A 19,387-nucleotide genomic window follows, 5' to 3' on the forward strand; every position below is an offset into this window, starting at 1 on the left:
CACTGCTCCTGCGTCTTCACCCATATCCAGTGGTCCAAGCGCAGTTACTGCAAGGGAAGTGTGGTCCAGCTGTGTCCCTGCCCCGGGGGAAAAGGAAGCGGCCATCCTGAAGAGTCTCTGCCATGTCATTCTCATCTGAAATTATCTCCGTCATTTGTTCACAGAAGCAATGCATTGAATAAGAAGGCTTTGCCTGTCTCCCGCACTGGACCCCGAGCTCCCTGAAGACAGGGATCTTGTCTATCTTGTTCACTGTGCGTCTCCAGCTCCTAGAACATAGTAAGTGCTCTACAAATATGGGTGAACGAATTGCTAAAGCTCAGACCCTCTTTTCAAGGAGGGAAATGCAAGTTCTGGACTTGGAGGGCTGGTCACAAGACGAGGGGGTTTGGAGGAGACGAGTCCTGTTAGGGTGTTAGGGAAAGTCACCCATTGCTGCATCACCACCTACCATGAAACTTAACGGCTTAAATCAGCAATCGTTTTGTTTGCTCATGATTGTGTAATTTGGGAGGAGTTCAGCAGGTGTGCCTTGTCTCTGCTCCACAGTGTCAACTGGGACCGAAGGATCCGCTTCCAAGACGGCTCACTCTAAGTCGGCCGCTGGCTGTTGGTTTCACACAGGCCTCTCTGCAGGGCTGCTTGGGTTTTCTTGCCGCGTGATGACTGGGTTCTAAGAGTGAGTATACCAAAGACAGGAAGTAGAAGCGGTCTGTCCTCTTAAGGTCTGGGCCCAGAAACTGTCACTGCATCATGTCCTCCATATTTTACTGGTTAAAAAGTCCCAGAGCCAAGAAAGATTCAAGGGGCTCTTGATGGAAAGAGTGTCAAAAAGTTTCGGGGCCCTGCCTAAAACCATCACAGAAGGCTTCCTGGAGGAGAGGTGTGAGTAGCTACAAACATTAGAGGTTTGAACAGCACCTTTAAGCTCTTCGGTATGGCTGGAGCAGGACTACCTTGGACTACCGCAGCATGGCTGAGGCCTCGCTCCAGCTACCCTGAAGAAGCCTCCAGTCAATGGGCGTGGTGGATTGTATTCTCCCAATGTGGCCATAGCACTTCCTGTCTCACACGTGCTTCCAGAATGTTGCCTACTTCAACAACTGGAATCTATTTCCCTTCCCCTTGAAACGGGACGGACGTGTGACTACCTCAACGAGAAGACTGGGGCAGAAGCGACGCTGTGTGACTTCTGAGGCTAGGTCATAAAAGGTGACAGGACTTCCCCTTGGTGCTCACTCTCTCTCTCTTCCTCTCTCTCTCTCTCTCTCTCTCCAGACACTCGCTCTTGGAACTGAGGCACGTGCTGCAAGGAAGCCCAGGCCACGTGAAGAGGCCACTTTGGGGATCCCAGCAGATAGCCCATGATCCTGGCACCAACTGTCAGGCGTCTAAGTGAGCCAATTCAGAGGACCCCGGCCCCCAGCCTTCGAGTCTTCCATCAGAGGCACCAGTGACAGACCATCCTCATCATGTTCTGTCTGCATTCCGGACCCACACGACCCATGGGCATGATAAATGGTTACTTAATGCCAACTTCTGAGTGATTTGTTGGGTAGCCATAGTAACTGGCACAGTGGGCAAAGTGAAATATAGCAATGCGACCTCCAGAAAGCAGTTCCACGGGCAGGAGGAGTCTGGTGGAAACTCACCAGAACGGTCCGGCCATTGAAGCTGGCTTCCACCAGGTATAAACTGGGGAGCAAGGGAAGGTGTTTTGGACAGAGAAAAGGGCATATGTGAGGCCTTGAGCCAGGAAGGGGCCTAGCAGGAAGAAGGTTAGTGGGCTAGCACACAGCCCTGTGGGGACAGGGTGGGTGGTACAAGGGGCCACCCTTCATCCTGGGCACTTGGAGGAGAGCCCTGGGTCAGATCCGCTTCCAGGTAAGGAGGGGGGACGGTAAGTCAGAGGAATAAGGCCCAGCGAGTGAGGACGAGGCCTCTGCTGTGCAGGTGCGTGGGTAAGAGGGCCTGACCAAGCTGTGGGATGGGAGGCTGTGAGGGAACCAGAGGCTCCTGACCGGATGGATGCGGGGCTAGGACCAGAAGCTGAGGTGGCAGGAGGTGGGGATCCCCATGTTGAGGCACAAGGGGAAGGGCAGCGTACGATGCTCTTCTTTCGACAGCATGGCCTTTGTTAGCTGTCCTTCCTCTGGGAAGATCCCCTGGGGATGTGACATCTACTGCAGTCCCTTTCCCCCTTCAGTTACACCTTGTGACGAAACTCTTTATCCCTCTGAGACAGAAAGACACAGGAGAGTTTGGCCGCTTCCTCAACAACGGCTGCCGTGAGCTCAGGCCTCAGGTGTCTGCTGGGGTCCCCCAGCTGGGTACGCTTTCTGGCCAGAACTGCTGCGAGAGCGTCAAGCCTACATTACAGCACATGCCTGGGGGAAATGCATCCTGCTTGGTGGCTGTCCGTGCACCCTCCTCCCCGGATCCTAGCTCCTGGCGGGGACTTGCAGGGAGTAGAGTGTCCCTGCCTCGCCGCTGGAGGAGGATGGCAGGCGGGGCCTAGGTCACTGGTCTCACCTATGAGCCTTCAGGAGCCTCTCCGGCCAGAGGACTTCCCTGGGCTCTCTCGGTACCGAAACCTTTTCTGGCGTTCCTGGCAGACACGTGTCTCTTCCCCCGTTTCCCGGCAACCCGTGCATCCTGGCATCCAAGCAGCCTGACGCTTTGAGGGTGTTGTGTGGAGCCTGCTGAAGGAACAAGTGGCCGAGGCCGAATGCATGCTCAGGGTCCACGCATCAACCATCTGTGCCTCCCGGGCCCTTCACCTTTCTGTGAGAAGGGTCCTTTCTCGCCACAGATGCGCCTCCCAGAGTGCACAAATTTCTGGTGACACACACACACCCTTAAGAGGTCAAGAATGTGGCCTGACAGAGACAAGTTACAAAATAAAAACAAAGCTGTCGGTGGTCCCCCTAATGGTGCATTTCGGGGAGGAGTTGGGGACTTGGTGGAGCAGTCCGAGGGTGCCTCGGCCCTGGGTGGGACTGGTGACTCCTCTGCACAGCTGTCTGTGAGGCCAGAGGACCCCCCCTTGACCACCTGCAACCCGTTCCCACTTACCCATCACCCTGGCTGCAGGGGAGGCAGGGACAAGGCTTCTGCCTGTAGAAGGGGTCCTGGGAGGAGGATGTGTTGTTAGTGCGATTCCCCGATTCCCCGGGGCTGGCCCTGAGAGAAGATTGAAGAGTGGCTTGTTTAAGTGGGAGGGGCAAATGCCAAGGAGGAGTGGGGAAGGGAGTCAGGAGGGGAAGGCACTCAGCACCTGGACTCAACCCTGCAGGGAAGCCTCCCTCCCCCGCCAGCCTGCACTCACCGCTCCTCAGCCAGAGCAGAGCCCCTCCCGGGAGATGGGGCCCCAAAGTTCTCAGGCACAGATGTAGGTAGTACAGGAGGATGAGCCAGCTGCCCGGAAGTGGTCTTCCCAGAGGATACGGGTGAAGCCCCCATCATACCTGCCGCACAGGGTCCCTGTTCCCGGCGGCCGGCGAGGGATGCCAGCGTGCGTGGCTGTCACTGGTCACCATCACCAGCATGAGCCACCTGAGAAGTGTGCCGGGCCCTCCAACTTTTTCATGGCAGAACCTGTGGATAATAAAGTTGCTTGGGGGAATGGGTTGTGACCCATGGGAGGGAAAGTCCCTTGCTGGCTGGGCCTGGGGCAGTGACCTAGGCCAGGGATGGGCCCACGCAGAAGTTCTGGCAGTGGCACAAAGGTATCACTGGCCTCATGGCTCTACCTAAGCTAAAAAGATCCCCCTTACCTTTCCTAGTTTAAGACTTGGGGGTGCCCTCCCCACTGTGGCCCTGCATCAAACCCTGTGTTAGGTGGGCATAAGTGAGGCTACCAGGGCAAACCTGGTGTGGAGGGGAGACCGTGCAGAGGGGAGGGCAAGCCGTTGGGGCCACACCCCTAAATGACTTCTTGGAGCAGCGGGCCTAGCAGGGCCCAAACTGGGGAAGAAGGGACTGGCAGGGTTAGGCGTGAGCCCTAGGGAAGTGCCTCATGCAGTGACATGGGTGAGGCTGGGCTGGGGGCCCTGCTGGCCATGTCCTGGACTGGTGTCCTGTGACTCAGGCCTGCTCAGCATCTTGCCCTGGTCCCCCACCCAGAACAAGTCAAGCTACATTCTCAGTTTCACATTAGTCTTTTATTATAACTGTATTTAATGGGATCACTTTGCCAAAAGGAGAAGTCATTTCTTAAATCAGTATGAGTTACAGCATAAAGATGAATGAGAACAAAGCAATAGGATATAAATGGCACAACAGGATATTCCATAAGTCAAACGAATTGTGCCATCGTGAGACAAACTATTATGACAACTTTTACATCAAAGTGGTCTCAAGCCTGTTTACAGGAACTTTAGATTTCTTTTTAACACTATAAAAAGAGAGCTTTTGAAAGTAACATGGGGGGTGGGGTGGGGTGGGGAAGCGGTTTTGGCCCGTGAGAAGGAAGCTCGGCTTGCCAGGTGCCGTCCTTAATCCATCCCGGCCTCCTCTCCCTGTCCCACGGCCCCCCAGAGCCCCTGTTCTGTACACATGGGGGCGGGGACCGGTGTGCACCTGCAGGGGAGGGGGATGGAATGATGGAATGGCCTGGCCTCCACAGGACAGCCACTGGGAGGGCCTGCATCGCCCCTCCCCTGCTCCCCGCAACACTGGTTCTGTAACAGCCCCTGGAGGCAACTTCTTAAGGAAACAATAAAATGAAAACAAAAATAGTAAATTTAAGTCAACTCTGGCAGATTACCTATCTTTAGGAGACAACGTAACTGCCACTGAGTTTTGTATTTGTTCATCGTCTCTGACAAAGTGGAGGAGTCCTTCGTGTTAGCGGTGGGCAATCAGACCCGAAGGACTAACGAACTCTGTCAGATGCAGAGAAGGCAAAGCACAGGGAGGCCTCGGGTGTATTTTTAGTCACACTTATTCCGCAGTGGTATTACTTCTTACCAGATTGCAGTTAGAAGTGAGCATTTGCAGGAGATCACCTTTGGAAGAAGAATCCAGTATAATTAAATGTTTAAAGTGTTATAAGACCCCTTGGCATATACAAAAGGTAAGGCAAAGTCATAATGACTTTCTTTCTCTAATCTGTAGCTCTCATATGTAATGTACAGAGAGAAAATTTAACTCAAATTTCCAAACTGATCAGAGAGGAATGCATGAAACACAGACACACATATTAAAAAAGTGGATGACAGAATTCATCTAAGCTTTACATATATAAAATCTATTTAACTGCTAATAATCAAAACATGAGAGGGTTCCACTGATTATATTTGTTAAAGAAAAATAAAAAGGTTTCATATATTCAGGATTTAAAAAAATGTGCAATGAAACAGAAGTACCTGATAAAATAATAAAAAAGGAACACATTCTTTTAATAGCACTGTAACTAATAAAAATGCAAACAATGCTCAACTATGAAAAATAACAACAAGTCACTTAAAATGACTGAGAGAGTAATACAATTCTCAAACCCCATGGATCTATGGAAAGTGGAGGGTGGCACTGCCCACGTCCCACTCCCCCTCGTGCCTCCTTCCTCGGAGGGGGGAGCAGCGCACTGGGGACCGCAGAAGCAACAGCTCTGAGGGACCCCGTCGCTTCCCGTGTAGCACAGACACAGAAGCACAGAACGGAGGACCTGCCCCTGGTGTGCTGGCGGGCCGGGGGTGTTCAGTGACTCGTAGACACCCAGCCGTCTGCGACTGCAGGGAGGTAGCCTAGAGCCTTGTCAGGGTGCTGGCTGTCTGGCAGCTCCCGTGGGCCCACTGACACTGGACTATCACGACTCTAGCTCTCAGGGCCAAGGAAATGCTCGAAACAAGCAGACGGCTGTCCGCCACTGCGAGGGGACAGCCAGCTCTGTGGCCCTTTCCAGCCACTGTCCTGGAGCCCTGGCGAGGATGGCTCTAGGCTTCTTACCTTAGAACCGAAAACACCAACAGCTCCCCAAACCAGGTCCGCGGAGAGAAAATAATGGCAACCTGGTGCAGCTGCAAGGCCACTCACTGCATGGGGACCTGGGGAGCATACAAAGTGTCTTCAAGGGGACACACAGTAACTTACTCAGTCACCCCCACAGGGGGCTGGGCAGACCACTCAGGACGCTCATCAGCGTATCTTTGAGTGACCACGGAAGGCCCAACAACCCTGTTATCTGAGCGAAACCAGAGTTGTCATTCCTCTTCCAGCTCACGCCTTCAGAGATTTTCCTGCTAGAGGTTAAGAACAAATCTTAGAGCTACTTAGAACCCTCTCTGTAGTAGCTGACTCTCGAGTCATCGCTAGTTTTTGGAGAGCGAGAGCACGTGGGAAATGAGGTCATTATCACGTTTGTCTGTAGAGAGATACATGGTTAGCAGTGGGAAGGATGTACACGGTGTGTGTTCTTTCAAACTTAGCTTTTCGCTCGTGGGCATGACAGGTTCCGCTGCCCAGAGGCCTCGCCATCCTCAGAGCAGAGGCCCTAAGAGCCAGTCACCTCAGGGCAGGGGCACTGTGGCTCTCCTGTCAGAACTCCTGCTTGGGCACAGGAGAGGAGAAGTGTCCTCTATAGGGACTTCTCCTTAAGGAGACAAACAGCTCCTGTGATGCTTTCTGCCCATCGCGATTCCATAAGCTGCCTACGGAAAAGCGCAAATCCCCACCCTGTGCTGAAGCCCGGGGAGGCACAGCCACGCCAGACCTGGTCCTGCCCCGGCGGTGGTGCCTGGGACGCAGCGCACAACCGAACCCAGGCCCTGCAGCTCCTACACTTGGCTCCCAGCAAGGAAGGGCTGTGCAGAAATCCCACACCTTCCTGACATCTGGAATGTTCTGCGGGAAGCCCTGCTCCCCCAGAAGGGACTCCAGGTCTAGTTCCCTGTTACTGCTACTTTAAGGCCAATGGGAGATCCTGACTCTGGATGGGAATGAGTTTGGGTTTTTCCCTTTACTTCTCAATTGACAGGTGACAAATGTATTCTAGCGTCAAAGCTACAGAGGCTTTACCAGAAAACCGAGAGATGTTTATCCCACAAGTCAGGGTCACATTTACCAATTCAAGGAAGTAATATTGTTACAACTTTTGAAATCAGTGCAGCAAAGATTGGCTCAACGTGACCTTGCTTTCTGGTTGTGAAAGATCCTAAGAGGAGCAGTACAATTGTCTGAGGAGGGACAGTGATGGCCAGAGTCGATCTGGCCTGAGGTCTGGAAATGTACTCTTTAACAAATGAAAAAAATCTAACTCCCATCACACTGAAATAGGATTCCTAAGTTTAGACTCTGTTTCTAAAGATCGCTGTAACTTTCTGAAAGGTCAGTGATGGGTTTTTTCCAGGCCCGGAACCTACCAGTTCTAGTCCATTCTGTTGTATTTGGCTCTGCTGTATGGCTTCCCAAAGGAGGAATGAAAGACGCTGAGATACAGATTTCCAGAGAGAAAGCCTTCTTGATATCAATCGATTTTCCTACGCCTGATGCTCTGAGGGAGGGAAGATTTGAAACCAACTCTTCTTCCTTCTTCTAGTTATAATTAAAGGAGTTGCCACACCTAATTCTTAGTTGGGGAGAAGAGGACAGAGGAAAAGTGATTCTAATTGTGGTCTGGTCTTTTTTTTTGACAGTGAGCATGATCCTGGATACTTAACCCAGGTCCACCTCAGAGGAAGGGTGGGGTGGGATGAGGTAAGGGCCACGAAAGCCCTGTCTACGTTCTGGTGAACATCAGTCCGTGTGCTCTGTGGCCCCGTCTGCCTCTCTCTGGAGGGTTCCGATGGGCTGCGCTAGGGCCACAGGCCTGCTGGGAAGGAAGTGTTGGTTTCAGAGGGGTCTCCGCTGGGGGAGCCTCAGCCAGACCCTGGGGCCGCTGAGGGGGGTGGCCAGTCCCTACAAGGAAAGCCAAGGGCACTGTGGTCAGATGTCCAGGGGGCTCACAATGGTGAAGCCAGAGTCCTTGCTGTTGCTGCTGCTGTCCTCATCGGGGCTGGAGCTGGGGTTGCTGGAGGAAGCTGAGGCTGGGCCCATCAGTGGGTCAGAGAACACCAGAGGGGAGCGGGCCAGGGGCTCGCTTTTCCCAGAGGTGCTTCGGAGGGTGCGAAGAGGCTGAGCCTGGCCTGAGAAGGACCCCTTGGTGCTGCCCGTGTCGTCTTCTTTGGAGACCAGGATGAAGTCGTCTGCGCTCCCTCTGTCCGTGCGCCCCGGTGTTTCTGAAGAGGACTGTGAAGCAGAGTCAGAAGTAGAGGTGGATGAGAGAAGAATCCAGTGAAATGAGAGAACTAAGTAGTAGCCCTGGGAGCACTTCATGGAAGTTTAAGTCCCTGGCCCGATGCTCTTCCTTGGAAAGATGCAATGTTTGGCCAGGTACTTCCCAGTGGCGGGGGGCCAGCTCCCCTGAAGCTGGATGCTGGGTTCCCAGGGCAATAGAGTAAATCTCCTGCCTGATAAGTTGAGAGAGCCCGGCTCAAGAGACATCCAGCAGGCTGCAGACAGACTCCCTGCCAGCTGCACGTGGCACCCTGCCGTGCGCATCACTCGTCTTCCTCGGGCTTTAATGTTCTCATCTGCGAAATGGGGATAAGGACAGCATCTGTGACCTAGCGTGTGGTCACCGTGCAGTGAGATCACGTGCATGGATGTGAATCACACAGAATTGGCTCCCTAATGTAAGCCCAGATCCGGAGCGGTTTTACTACTGGCTTAAAGAATAGCTTTAGGAGGGCCTAATGTATGTATCTCATAACCAGCTCATCCCGGGTATGCGCTTAGGGGCCCCCTGGGACAATGGTGGCAAACACAAAAACCAGGAATGGTTAAGTGCCAAGTATATGGCAAAAGGCAGAAAGGCAGAAGTGGTTTACTGACCATGCTTTTCCTTTCTTCTTAAGCAATTATGAGTAGCGTTTGTTTTTGACTAAAAATGCAGACATCTATGAACATGAGTAAGGGTTTTGGGTTAAGCCCAGAGAAGCCCCTGCCCGCCCTGACGTGAGGAAAGCTACAGCCTGACCAAGGATGTTTCAGAGCTGGCCAGACGGAAGAAGTGCTGACATAAGCTGGTGTGGTGCCCACACCTGCTCGACCACCCACCTCGCCTACTCTCCCACAGCGTGGGTGGTGGCTGGGGCGGGGGTCTGAGGTCTGACGACATGTGCACAGTGCCGTGGCTGGAAGTGCCACCCGATCCTCTGGCCTCCAGACCAGTATGGCCTGGGCCACCGGTGGGCTGTGGGCAGAGCCTGGACAGGTAGCTGGCAACACTTCCAAGGGAAATCTGGGCTTGACTGACTGTGCTTTCTCTGAACTACATGTTCTTGGTGACATGTGGGTGGTGAGTAGCTAAATAATGGCTCAGGTGCCTCTACCCTCTGACCCTCTGTCCACCTTTAAGATATTTAATTGGGAGAACAGAAACAGAATTAGCCTTGAGATCACAGGGCTTGAGACAACAGGTCTTGAAGTTCCTCATCTCAAGGTTTAAAGCTGTTTCCATTCCATCAACACATTAACTCTTACAAAACTGAGGAGACACACAGATCCTGGCACTCTGGTAGAAGGGGATGTGATCATAGCTGGTACTAGGGCAGTTTGGGAGAGAAACACCGTCCATTGTGAGGTGTACCCAGTTGGACGGTGCCACCCTTGGAGAGGCTGGAAGGGACACGTGAGTGGGGCTTGTGCTCCCACGCATATATATGCACATGGGGTGCAGGGCCGGCTGGGCTGTGGGACCTCAGCTTCAACCTTCTACCTCCAAAGTGTGGACACTGTTCATGTGACCACTGTCCTGCACTGCAAACTGTGAAAACCTTGACCTCTCACCCCACGTAGGGTCTGTGGCTGGAACGCTGCTGGGCAGAGCTCATCTTAGTTTGAAAATAAAAAGAGCATGTACAGCAGGCCCTATTTGCAGAGTGACTACAGAAATACCACGACAACCCACTCTCCTTTGGCTTACAGTGAATACATTACAAGACTTTGAAGAGGAGAAATACGTTATAAAGCCTGTGACTGGAAGTAAAGATGAGGTTCCTGCCATCACTCTAATTATCTGGCACATTTCTGGGAAAGTAGTGAAGTCAAGTTACTAATCTTGGGTTACCCCCCTGCCTCCCATTCCCAGAAAAAATTACGGACTGACTCAGACAAAGCACGGCAGAGCTGGCAGGGCCTGACCTTCTTTTATTACCCCTCCTCACCTTTATATTACAGATCACAAAAGGAAGCCCATTTCAGAGGCCTGGTGGCCTGGCCATTGTCACAAAGCGAATTAAAAGATCTGGACTCTTCTGGACTCCTACCTAGAACTTTTTTCTAAACACAAAGATGCCTTCTTTCTGGATTTCCATAGCAGCCTTTGCTACTACCCGGTTCTGTTTATATCATTTACACAATCCTTTTTTTTTTTTGCCAAACACAAGCATGTACTATACAATGGGAGGTTTCAACCCGTCAGTCCTGCCTAAAGCTGGCCAGGACCAGCACAATATACAGCCCCCGGACCCCGACCTGCTGTCCTCACCCTGCCTCATTTCTTACCTTGAGTTTAGGAACATGGTGGATGCAGGTGAGCCCAACTGTGGACTAGCTGTTCAAGAGAAGTGTGCTCTTTCTATGCTGATATAGAAGCACCCAGCCACAGGTGGATATTGAGTACTTAAAAGGTGGCTAGTGTGACGGAGGAACTGTATTTTTAACTTAAAGCCACTTAATCTTAATGAGTTTAAATTTAATTTTAGATAGACATCTGGCTAGTAGCTACTGTATTTAGACAATGCAGATATAGACCATACAAATAAAAATAGGGGCCCCAAGTACCAGTGAGGCACATGATGTGGGCTGGCTGACGAAAAGAATCTAGAGTCCTACAGGGTCCTGCCGTCTACTGCCATAGAGTTGAGTCAAGTTTACCAAAAAACTTCCAAACGAGTGTGTGAAGGACAGACTGGGAGGAAGGGGCAGAATGTGGCTCTTCCCATTCTACAGAATACAATTTTGCATCTGCCCTTTTCAGAGCTGGGGATAAGATCTGTGAGTCGAATGGAAAGAACAGTACTAACCAACATGCTGGCAGGGAGTGAGGCACGTGCATTTCCAAAAAGGAAAAGCCCTACTGAAGCTCCTGATGGGGAAGGGCACTGAGCCACCTGCCCCAAGGCGGTGAGCCTGACCCTCGGCATTGTCCTTTGCACGTACTTTCGTGCTAAACCAAGAAGCAAAGCTCATTCCCAACTTAGGAATGAGCTGTGGCACAACCCACCGCACACCAAGACGTGGTGATTACATCTCCAGAAAATGTCTCCAAAGCCCGCCTCACACTGTTGCCCCGGCCTCTGGCCCTCTAACTGGAAGCTCATCAGCGGGGGCCACATCCCATACCCTGAGCACCCTGAACACTTGGCAGAGCAGGCCCTCAGCTCACCTTTGGGAAGCAGGAGGGAAAACGCCTTCAGAACACCCACCTGGCCCACACGTTCCTGTCCAGAGCCAGCCCCCCTCTGCCACCCTGGCCCCACAGAATAAGAAAGTAAGTCTGCCAGTTCCAAGCCCTGACAGTCGTCCCAAGGCTTGAGACACAGGTTCCTAAGGAAAGATGCTGGGCCAGGACTTCCAGCCTGGTGGTTCCTGTATGAATCTAGACCAGATCCCCGGGCACTGGGGCACAAGGCTCCAGACATTTGGCTCTCTATGCGACCTGTTGCTTCATCTGGGATTTCTCTTGCCTTTCCTCCTGTGAAGGCAAGAGGAGAGCACTGCTTCCCTAATTCTTCCTTCCTCAGATAAAACCTCTTTCAGGAGTACAGGGTTTTTTTTTTTTGTTTTTTGTTTTTTTATAAACTGCTAACATCCTTGAGGAAGAAGCCATGGCAGGAATGAGCAAAGAAGAAAAGCCCTGCTATTTTCCCTTTTCCCACTTTTCTTCTTTTCCACTTAACCCTACAGAGGAACAGAGATGCAGAGAAGGCAGCTGTGGGGTCTCTGGGCACAGGATGGGTTGACTGTGTTTTAGAAGCGCACACAGAGGCAGGTCTCTTGGATGCTGCACAGGAGTGTGGCCCTGCCAGAGCAAGGGCATATCCTATTTCGGGCCATCTACACCTCACGGCTGGCTCACCTTGAGCGTGCACATGGGTTCTGCTGGGGCAATGGCGGTAACAGGTAGGTTCTTACAAAATGAAAACTGGGAGTAACAATGGCAAAGTATAATCAAGAAGCTTTAAATTTAGCAAATTCATTAGTGCTTTTGAAAGGTCTTTTTCTGTAATATTTTTACACATTCAAATAAAAAAATCATGTTAAATTTTAAAACAGCATTGTCAATTAAAAATAGTTGGGGGGTGAGCCTAAACTCAACAAAATTTGAATGAAGCAATGATTATTGAAAAACATCTGCTTAGGGAAGGAGAATTTGGAGGAACTAATCAAATTAAACTTGCAATGTTAATGCTCTATTCATGTGGCTAAAAATGCAGACTAAATGCTCTATGATAACTTTTTTTTTTTAACGTTTATTCATTTTTTGAGACAGAGAGAGACAGAGCATGAATGGGGGAAGGTCAGAGAGAGAGGGAGACACAGAATCTGAAACAGGCTCCAGGCTCCGAGCTGTCAGCACAGAGCCCGACGCGGGGCTCGAACTCATGGACCGCGAGATCATGACCTGAGCTGAAGTCGGACGCCCAACCGACTGAGCCACCCGGGCGCCCCGAAAACTTCTTTTTAAAGCTGAATGAAATTAACCACACAAGCCTCTCTCTCCTTGAAGAGTACTCTTCAAACTAAAAAAATTCCCATTCTAACATATCATTTTGGTTTTTTCATCACAAAAATAATTTGTAAGTATCTGGATGCTCAGTTTTGAGAGAGAGCCTTAGATGAGATTTTGCTAATGTTCATTTCTCAAGATGAAACTTTGTAAGCCATGAAACAGTGTATTATTAGGGATTTTTAGTCCTGTCAGAGAAAGTATAGTGAGGAAGCATGGTGGAGCTAGGAGCCTACTGGATTGGAACAGGAGTTCTGGAAACGTGATGCCTGTTGAGCCTATGCGCCTCTGAGGCCTTCATTTTCTCACTGGTAAAATAAGCAGACAGGACTAAGCACAAGAGGAATTTCTTGGATTATTTCTCACTGGAAAATTCTATGTTCCTATGTTAGAATAAAGTATATACTATGTCGACACCTTGAGAGCAGGGGTCAGCAAACTATGGCCCATAAGCCAAATCTGGTCCGTGGCCTGTTTTTGCATGGCTCTCAAGCTGAGAATCGCTTATACATTTTTAAAGGTTGTAAAAACAAAGAAACAAACACACCAAATACAAAAACAAATACGTGACATAGACCACATGCGGCCTATAACTCCTAAAATATTAATGAGCTGATCCTTTACAGGAAGACTCCGCTGACCTCTCCCTTAGAGGATGGACATTAATGAGAAGCCCTCCTCCACGAAGGCAAAAAAAAGGTCTAGCCAGCTGAAGTACACTCAGGAGAGCACTGGGAAAGAATGAACAGCACTTCCTGTGCTAACGGGGAATTGGGGCGTCAGCTAGAGGTAACCAATAGCTGAGGCAGAGATCTGGCTTTCTAATGTCACACAATAGGACTGGTAGGAGGTTCAGGCCAAAGCTGCTGCATACAGGCATGTAGGTTGTATACTGAACAACTCTGGGAGATAACAGCCTAATTGTTATCATTGTGAATGGCACCCCGTAGGGCACTAGGGTATGTAACTCGCACAGCTGTATACAGCACTTCTGGCTCAGGCCACCCGTGGTATTTGACAGCTGAACTTCACACACGGTAATCTGAAATGACTTTGGCAAAGTTTTCATTATTCCTTGCTTTGAAGAACTCTCGTGAATGTGCCCCCATCAAGTTCATGTGACACAGTTCATCAGAGCTCTTATACCTGCTTGGTGGCCCCAGGTGTTTGGTCGCTCTGGCCTTGGCCTTGGCCCTGGCCACTGGAGCAGTAGTGATCATCTGAGATGGTGATCTGCTCATTCTCCTCAGCTTCCAGCTGACTCTGGTTGAAACGCAGGGAACCTTTTAGAATGTCTTTGATCTATTTTTCAAAAAAGAAGAAAATAAATGAAAAAGGTGAATGAGTTTGTTTTGAAATGCTAGCTAAATCTCTAATACCTTTAAACTAGACTTATCATGGGCCATTTTTTAATAGGATGATGAATATATTACCACAAGAAAGGAATAACAGGAAAAAATCCAACTGTATCAAAGCCATGGACTTATTAATGACCAAGGAAAATTTCCAAGTCTTAATGGCCAGGCTCTCATGGGGTCAGACATGGGTGTCACATCCTGGGCAGTTATCTTAGAGCAGGAAGTGCCATTTGCCTACACACTCAGCCCCACTGAACGGCCCTTAGCTACTCAAGTGACTACACCCCAGCTGAACTGTTAATAACACAGGCAGACGGCTCTGAGAGCAGCACGCTCTTTTCATTAACGCGTACGTTCCACTCAGCCCTCCAAGGGTTGGGTGAGTGTGGTCCTTGTGGGTCTGAGGCCTGCCGTGGGTGGCTTGTGCTCCGAGGACAGCATGTGTTTACGGGTAAACAAGTGAACATGCTGCCGGACCAGGCAACACCAGCTCTGGGTGAGGAACCAACTGAATGGCTTTGGTACGAGGAAGAAGCAAGGGTGAGAGTGGAAAAGTAGCTTGGGCTACAAGCCAGTCAGACATAATCACTCGCGGGAGCACGAGGCGTAAAAAGGTGGCGGTTCAGGATGGGCTCTGTCTGGGAGGAAATGAGGGGCTGGGGGGATGTTGGCTCTAATACGTGCATGGTCCACCCTCCACAGGATACCCTCCCCAACAAGCACTGAAAGATGGCCAGCGGGACACAAAGTCAGATCAATGGACATACCTGTTTTAATCCTGCCAGAGAAACCAGAATTTGATCTTCTTTTTCCAAATTTTCTTGTAATATCACATCTTGAATATTTACTGAAAATAGAAGAATGACATTTTATAACTAATGCCCTGAGTATAACTTATCTGCTGCCACGTCATTACTTGCTTGGAAATGTTTCTGTCCAATCTCGTAGTAAGTATTTCCACCAAGGACGCTCTGCCAAAGTGCAGATGAGGCAGGTGTGGGGGAGAGCAGAGGGGAGCACCGAGCCCGGTGAGCACAGCCTTCCCACCGACGAGACACAAATGTGTTCTTATGATGACAAATGTGTCTTCACTTCTGCAGAGAGACCAGGGCACCTCCTGCTAACCTACAATGTGAACAGTCTAGAGCATTCATCCAGCCTCTGGGAGGAAGCGTTTCATTCTGAGCTTCCTACACCACCTCATGGTTCCATTGGGTTAACTCACCTCTGTCTCTGAAGACCAGGTCCTCCCAGGTGACTGAAGTCAGTAAAGACACTGTCTTTGAAGATTTAAACAGTAAAGCATGTTGTAAACTCAACAAAATGGTAAGAATAAAAGAACAAACTCACGGCACCACAGGTTGCCATCGGACATCACTGCCTATGGAGTCTGCCTGACTTCACCCGGGGTCTTCACAGGAGCTACTTCTCTACGTCCTCTAGGAGGCTCACCCTCCGTGTGAGAAGTCCTTCACCCAGGCCCGATCGGGGGGATCCAGCAAGTCAGCCGTGACCGCCAGGCTCAGCATCGCACTGAGCTGCACGGTCAACATGCAGCGGGCCTCGGGGCTCCCCCACGACACGCCTAAGGGACGCACACGGCCCTGTTGCTGGTGGGCCTGACTGAGCCGGGGTTCTCAGGAGAGCTCAGGGGAGGAGGAAGAGCCCCCCCACACCTTCCCCCCGACCAGGGCTAGGCAGGAGAATGTGTGGGGTGAAGGGCAACTAAAACACACTTTAAAGAGGATACCAATATGCACACCAATCGGAGAATCATGACAATAAGTAGGCTTACCCTCCATTAACATCTCCTTGCTTATTTTGTGGCCTTAAATCACACCTACTTATATGCATGGGTCTACAAGGCCCATGCTTAGTCACTCACTCAGTAGAGCGGTCTCAGTCTCGACTCGAGACTCCTCAGTTGTATGCCTGGCCCCCTACGGCCACCAGAGCTGTGTATCACTCCCTGCCGGCCCGCCCCTGCCCCACTGCTAGCGGAGGCAGGGCCGGCACACTGCTCTCTTGGCCCTGGGGGGCTGGGCTCACATCTGTGCAGACCAGCTCTTCCTCACTGTTCAACTCGGGTCCCATGATGCCTCTTCAGAGCAACCTTCCTGCCCATCCAAACTAAGGGAGCCCGGGTCACAGAGCCTCTGGGCGCTGCCACATCATCTCTTTTCCTGTACTTTCACTAAGCACCTGTCACCATCTGGCATTCTCACATGCATTTGCTGGCGTGTCTATTGTCCACCTCCCCCAACGGAATACAAGCCCCAAGACTGTCTTGTTCAGGGCTATCCTCTCGGCCCTTGGCATGAGACCTACCTTTCAGGTACAGTGTAAGTCCTGACTGACTGAACAAACATGGGAAAACACTCTTGGAACTTGCATTTCAAAACACTGCTATGCTAAATATTTCCAAAAATATTTCCAGTTAAGGGAAAAGGCAATGACTGATACCGTCAACATGGGCCCAGCCTGACAGTCTGTTAGAATCTTCAATAGGAATAACTCTCTAACCCATGCTGACAAGTCCTCTCACACACCGCAGCAGAAAAACAGCAGCTTTTATTTATGCAGAAAACGTGACTGTAGTTTCTGGCTCATATAAAGGCCTGCTTCAAAACAAGAAAGCAAGATGAATGGGAATGGAATAATAGATATAATTAGAGAGTGAATGTTTCTGGTTTCCTTAAAAGCCTGTAACAATTTGTTCTCTCTCAACAGAAAAACAACGCAGAATCCACTCCACAAGACATCAACGACAACCAACGGCAGGAAGCTGACAAGAAGCAGTTATGTAGGTCTGTCAGGGGATTGAATATGGTCACTTCTGTTTTTACGAATGCCATGGTTTTCAGGCAGAGGTCTCAGGGTCTGCGGGCTGCACGTAGCAGCTGCGTAGTTTGGTGGGGCGGTGAGCTCTGCACACTGAGCCGCAGTGTGGGGCAGATGTCCCAGCTCCTGCTGTGCAAGCAGGGGCAGCAGGGGAATAACTCCGGGGCCCTGGGAGGAAGCTCAGCCAATGGATGCAGGGATATCTGGACATCTGGAAGAAGCACGGGAGGCTTCTTGGAGAGGAGGCCACTGGAGGCCGGATCAGGGGACCATGATAAGAGGAAACGTGCAGAAAGCAAATGTGATGTATCCTGCTGCCCCAGCTCGATCTTCAGCTCCTGCCTGCCCCTTTGACGGTCTTCTGTGGAACATATCCTGAATCAAAAGGTTTGGCCAAAATGCCCGGCTCCTGCCTCCAGTGTAATGTGGGGCCCATGGTCAGCGGCAACACAGCCGAAGGCCTTTAGGGTCATAGGCTACAGGCTAGCAGGGCAATCAGTCAATGGCTCCAGTGGGGACAGAGGCCGGTAACTATGCAGGAACAGATATCTCCTTAGAGGCGAGCAAAGACCCAGAGGGCACCCAGAGATCCTTCCTCAAAGACCAAAGAGACACGTGAGCCATCCTAGAGCCCTGACATCATCCTGGCAGGGAGAAGATACAAAGCGGAGACACTCTAACTGGGGGCATTTGTTCAGCTGAGATGGCTAACTTGTAAGAGACAAAGTTGCCTTTAAGTGGCAGACTTAAGCCTTGGACTCTGCCACTGGTGGGAACGGACCTCCAGAGTGAGGTTTCTGTACCCCCGAGTTTAAATATATGATCTATCACCCCAGTACAGAAGTAGTGGTATCTACCTGACATCTTACAAAATCATACTGGCCATATTGCCTGAAAATCTCAAGAGGCAAGTCCTCCCAATGTGCCCTCCTGGACGCCACAAACCCATACAACTGCGTGGTGGCGGTGTTCGCAGTGGGCAGGCTGAAGAGGGGAGTGGCGGTGAAGGTGGAAGAGGACAGGCCCCTTGTTTTTCATTGCAGGTCTAAGTGGCAATGATGCCCCATGATCTAAAGGCCACTCTATCCCATGTGCTCTTGCTTGCTTAAAAGCAGGAACAGCCAACAAGCCTAGGTGCCCCCTACGGTACCATCTCCTGGGTCTAGAGGTGGCAGAGCTGTGTGTGGGCCACCCCCCCAGCCCCACCCTCTACTCCTTCCTCACCAAGATCCTCACCAGATCACACCCAGGGCAGCACCCTGCGCCCCTTCCCTCACAGCCGAGGTGGGTCATGTGACACAGCTTTGGCCAATGAGGTGTAAGTCCCCAGATGGAGCTTCTGGGAATCTCCTCATTGGGTCTGACTCAGTCTGTGGCTTTTGGGCCTTTACTCTTCCCACTTTCCCTGCTGAAATGCTGGCAGGAGCTCCACAAGTCAGCTTGCAAGGACTGTGGGCGATGAACCAGAGGAAGCCTGGGGCCCTGGGCACATCACGGAGTTGCTACACCTGCTTGGACTGCCCACCTCTGGGCTTCTTTTAGTTATGAAAAAAATAGTAATAACCTCCTGATGTGTTTATTCTACTGCTTTTGGGATTATGTTATTAGCAGCTCTATTAGTCTCAAGGTACTACAGACTGGGTGGTTTAAAACAACAGAGATTTGGGGCGCCTGGGTGGCTTAGTCGGTTGAGCATCCGACTTCGGCTCAGGTCATGATCTCACGGTCTGTGGGTTCGAGCCCCGCTTCAGGCTCTCTGCTGAAACTCAGAGCCCGGAGCCTGCTTCGGATTCTGTGTCTCCCTCTCTCTCTGCCCCTCCCCCACTCTCTGTCTCTCAAAAATAAATAAATGTAAAAAAATTTTTTTTTAAACAACAGAAATTTATTCTCAGTTCTGAAAGCTGTAAGTCCGGGGTCAAGGTGTCGGCAGGGCCGTGTCCCCTGGAAGTTCTAGGGAAGCACTCTTCTTTGCCTCTGGAGGTTGTTTGCAATCCTTGGCATCCCTTGGCTTTGTCTCCATCATTACATGGCACTCTCTCTGTATGTTTGTGTTCAAAATCCCCTCTTTTAATAAGGACACCAGTCACTGGATTAATCAAGTCTTACCTCATCTCAACGTAATTATATCTTGTAAAGACCCTATTTACCAAAAGGTCACATTCACAAGTTCCAGATGGACACGGAATGGGGAGGAAACACTATTCGACCTGGTACGGCAGCTAATCTCTTCCCTGTTACACAGAATACGAGCCGTCCAGTTCCTTTACTGAAAGGGGGCCGAGACAGCCCCACCAATCCTCTCCTGCGCGCAGAGTACAACTTCAAGTTCCAGGCTGGCTCTGGCCTGCTGTGCAGTGAGGCGAGCCAAGGGCACTCCCAGGGTGGGAGAAGAGCCCAGAGCCTTACTATCTTCAGC

The 19,387-nt window shown here is 50.8% G+C and overlaps 1 protein-coding gene across 10 annotated transcripts in view; it reads right to left on the reverse strand.

Annotated features, from left to right (window-relative positions):
• Positions 1–440: 440 nt before the first annotated feature.
• The window catches only part of TBC1D5 (TBC1 domain family member 5), a 536,588-nt gene continuing 517,641 nt past the window's right edge, over positions 441–19,387 (reverse strand). For 8 of the 10 annotated variants that reach the window (XM_015539905.2, XM_042999058.1, XM_042999060.1 and 5 more), the window contains 5 exons: positions 14,898–14,977; positions 13,919–14,074; positions 3,076–8,226; positions 2,533–2,702; positions 441–673 (listed from right to left, as the gene is read on the reverse strand). In XM_015539905.2, coding sequence (XP_015395391.2) covers positions 7,924–8,226; positions 13,919–14,074; positions 14,898–14,977 — 539 coding nt within the window. In that variant the 3' untranslated portion in view covers positions 441–673; positions 2,533–2,702; positions 3,076–7,923. The remainder of the gene's footprint in view (positions 674–2,532; positions 2,703–3,075; positions 8,227–13,918; positions 14,075–14,897; positions 14,978–19,387) is intronic. The other 2 variants (XM_042999057.1, XM_042999056.1) reach the window with 2 other exon arrangements.

The sequence above is a fragment of the Panthera tigris genome, chromosome C2 (assembly GCF_018350195.1).
Source record: "Panthera tigris isolate Pti1 chromosome C2, P.tigris_Pti1_mat1.1, whole genome shotgun sequence".
In the NCBI taxonomy this organism is placed as follows: domain Eukaryota; kingdom Metazoa; phylum Chordata; class Mammalia; order Carnivora; family Felidae; genus Panthera; species Panthera tigris.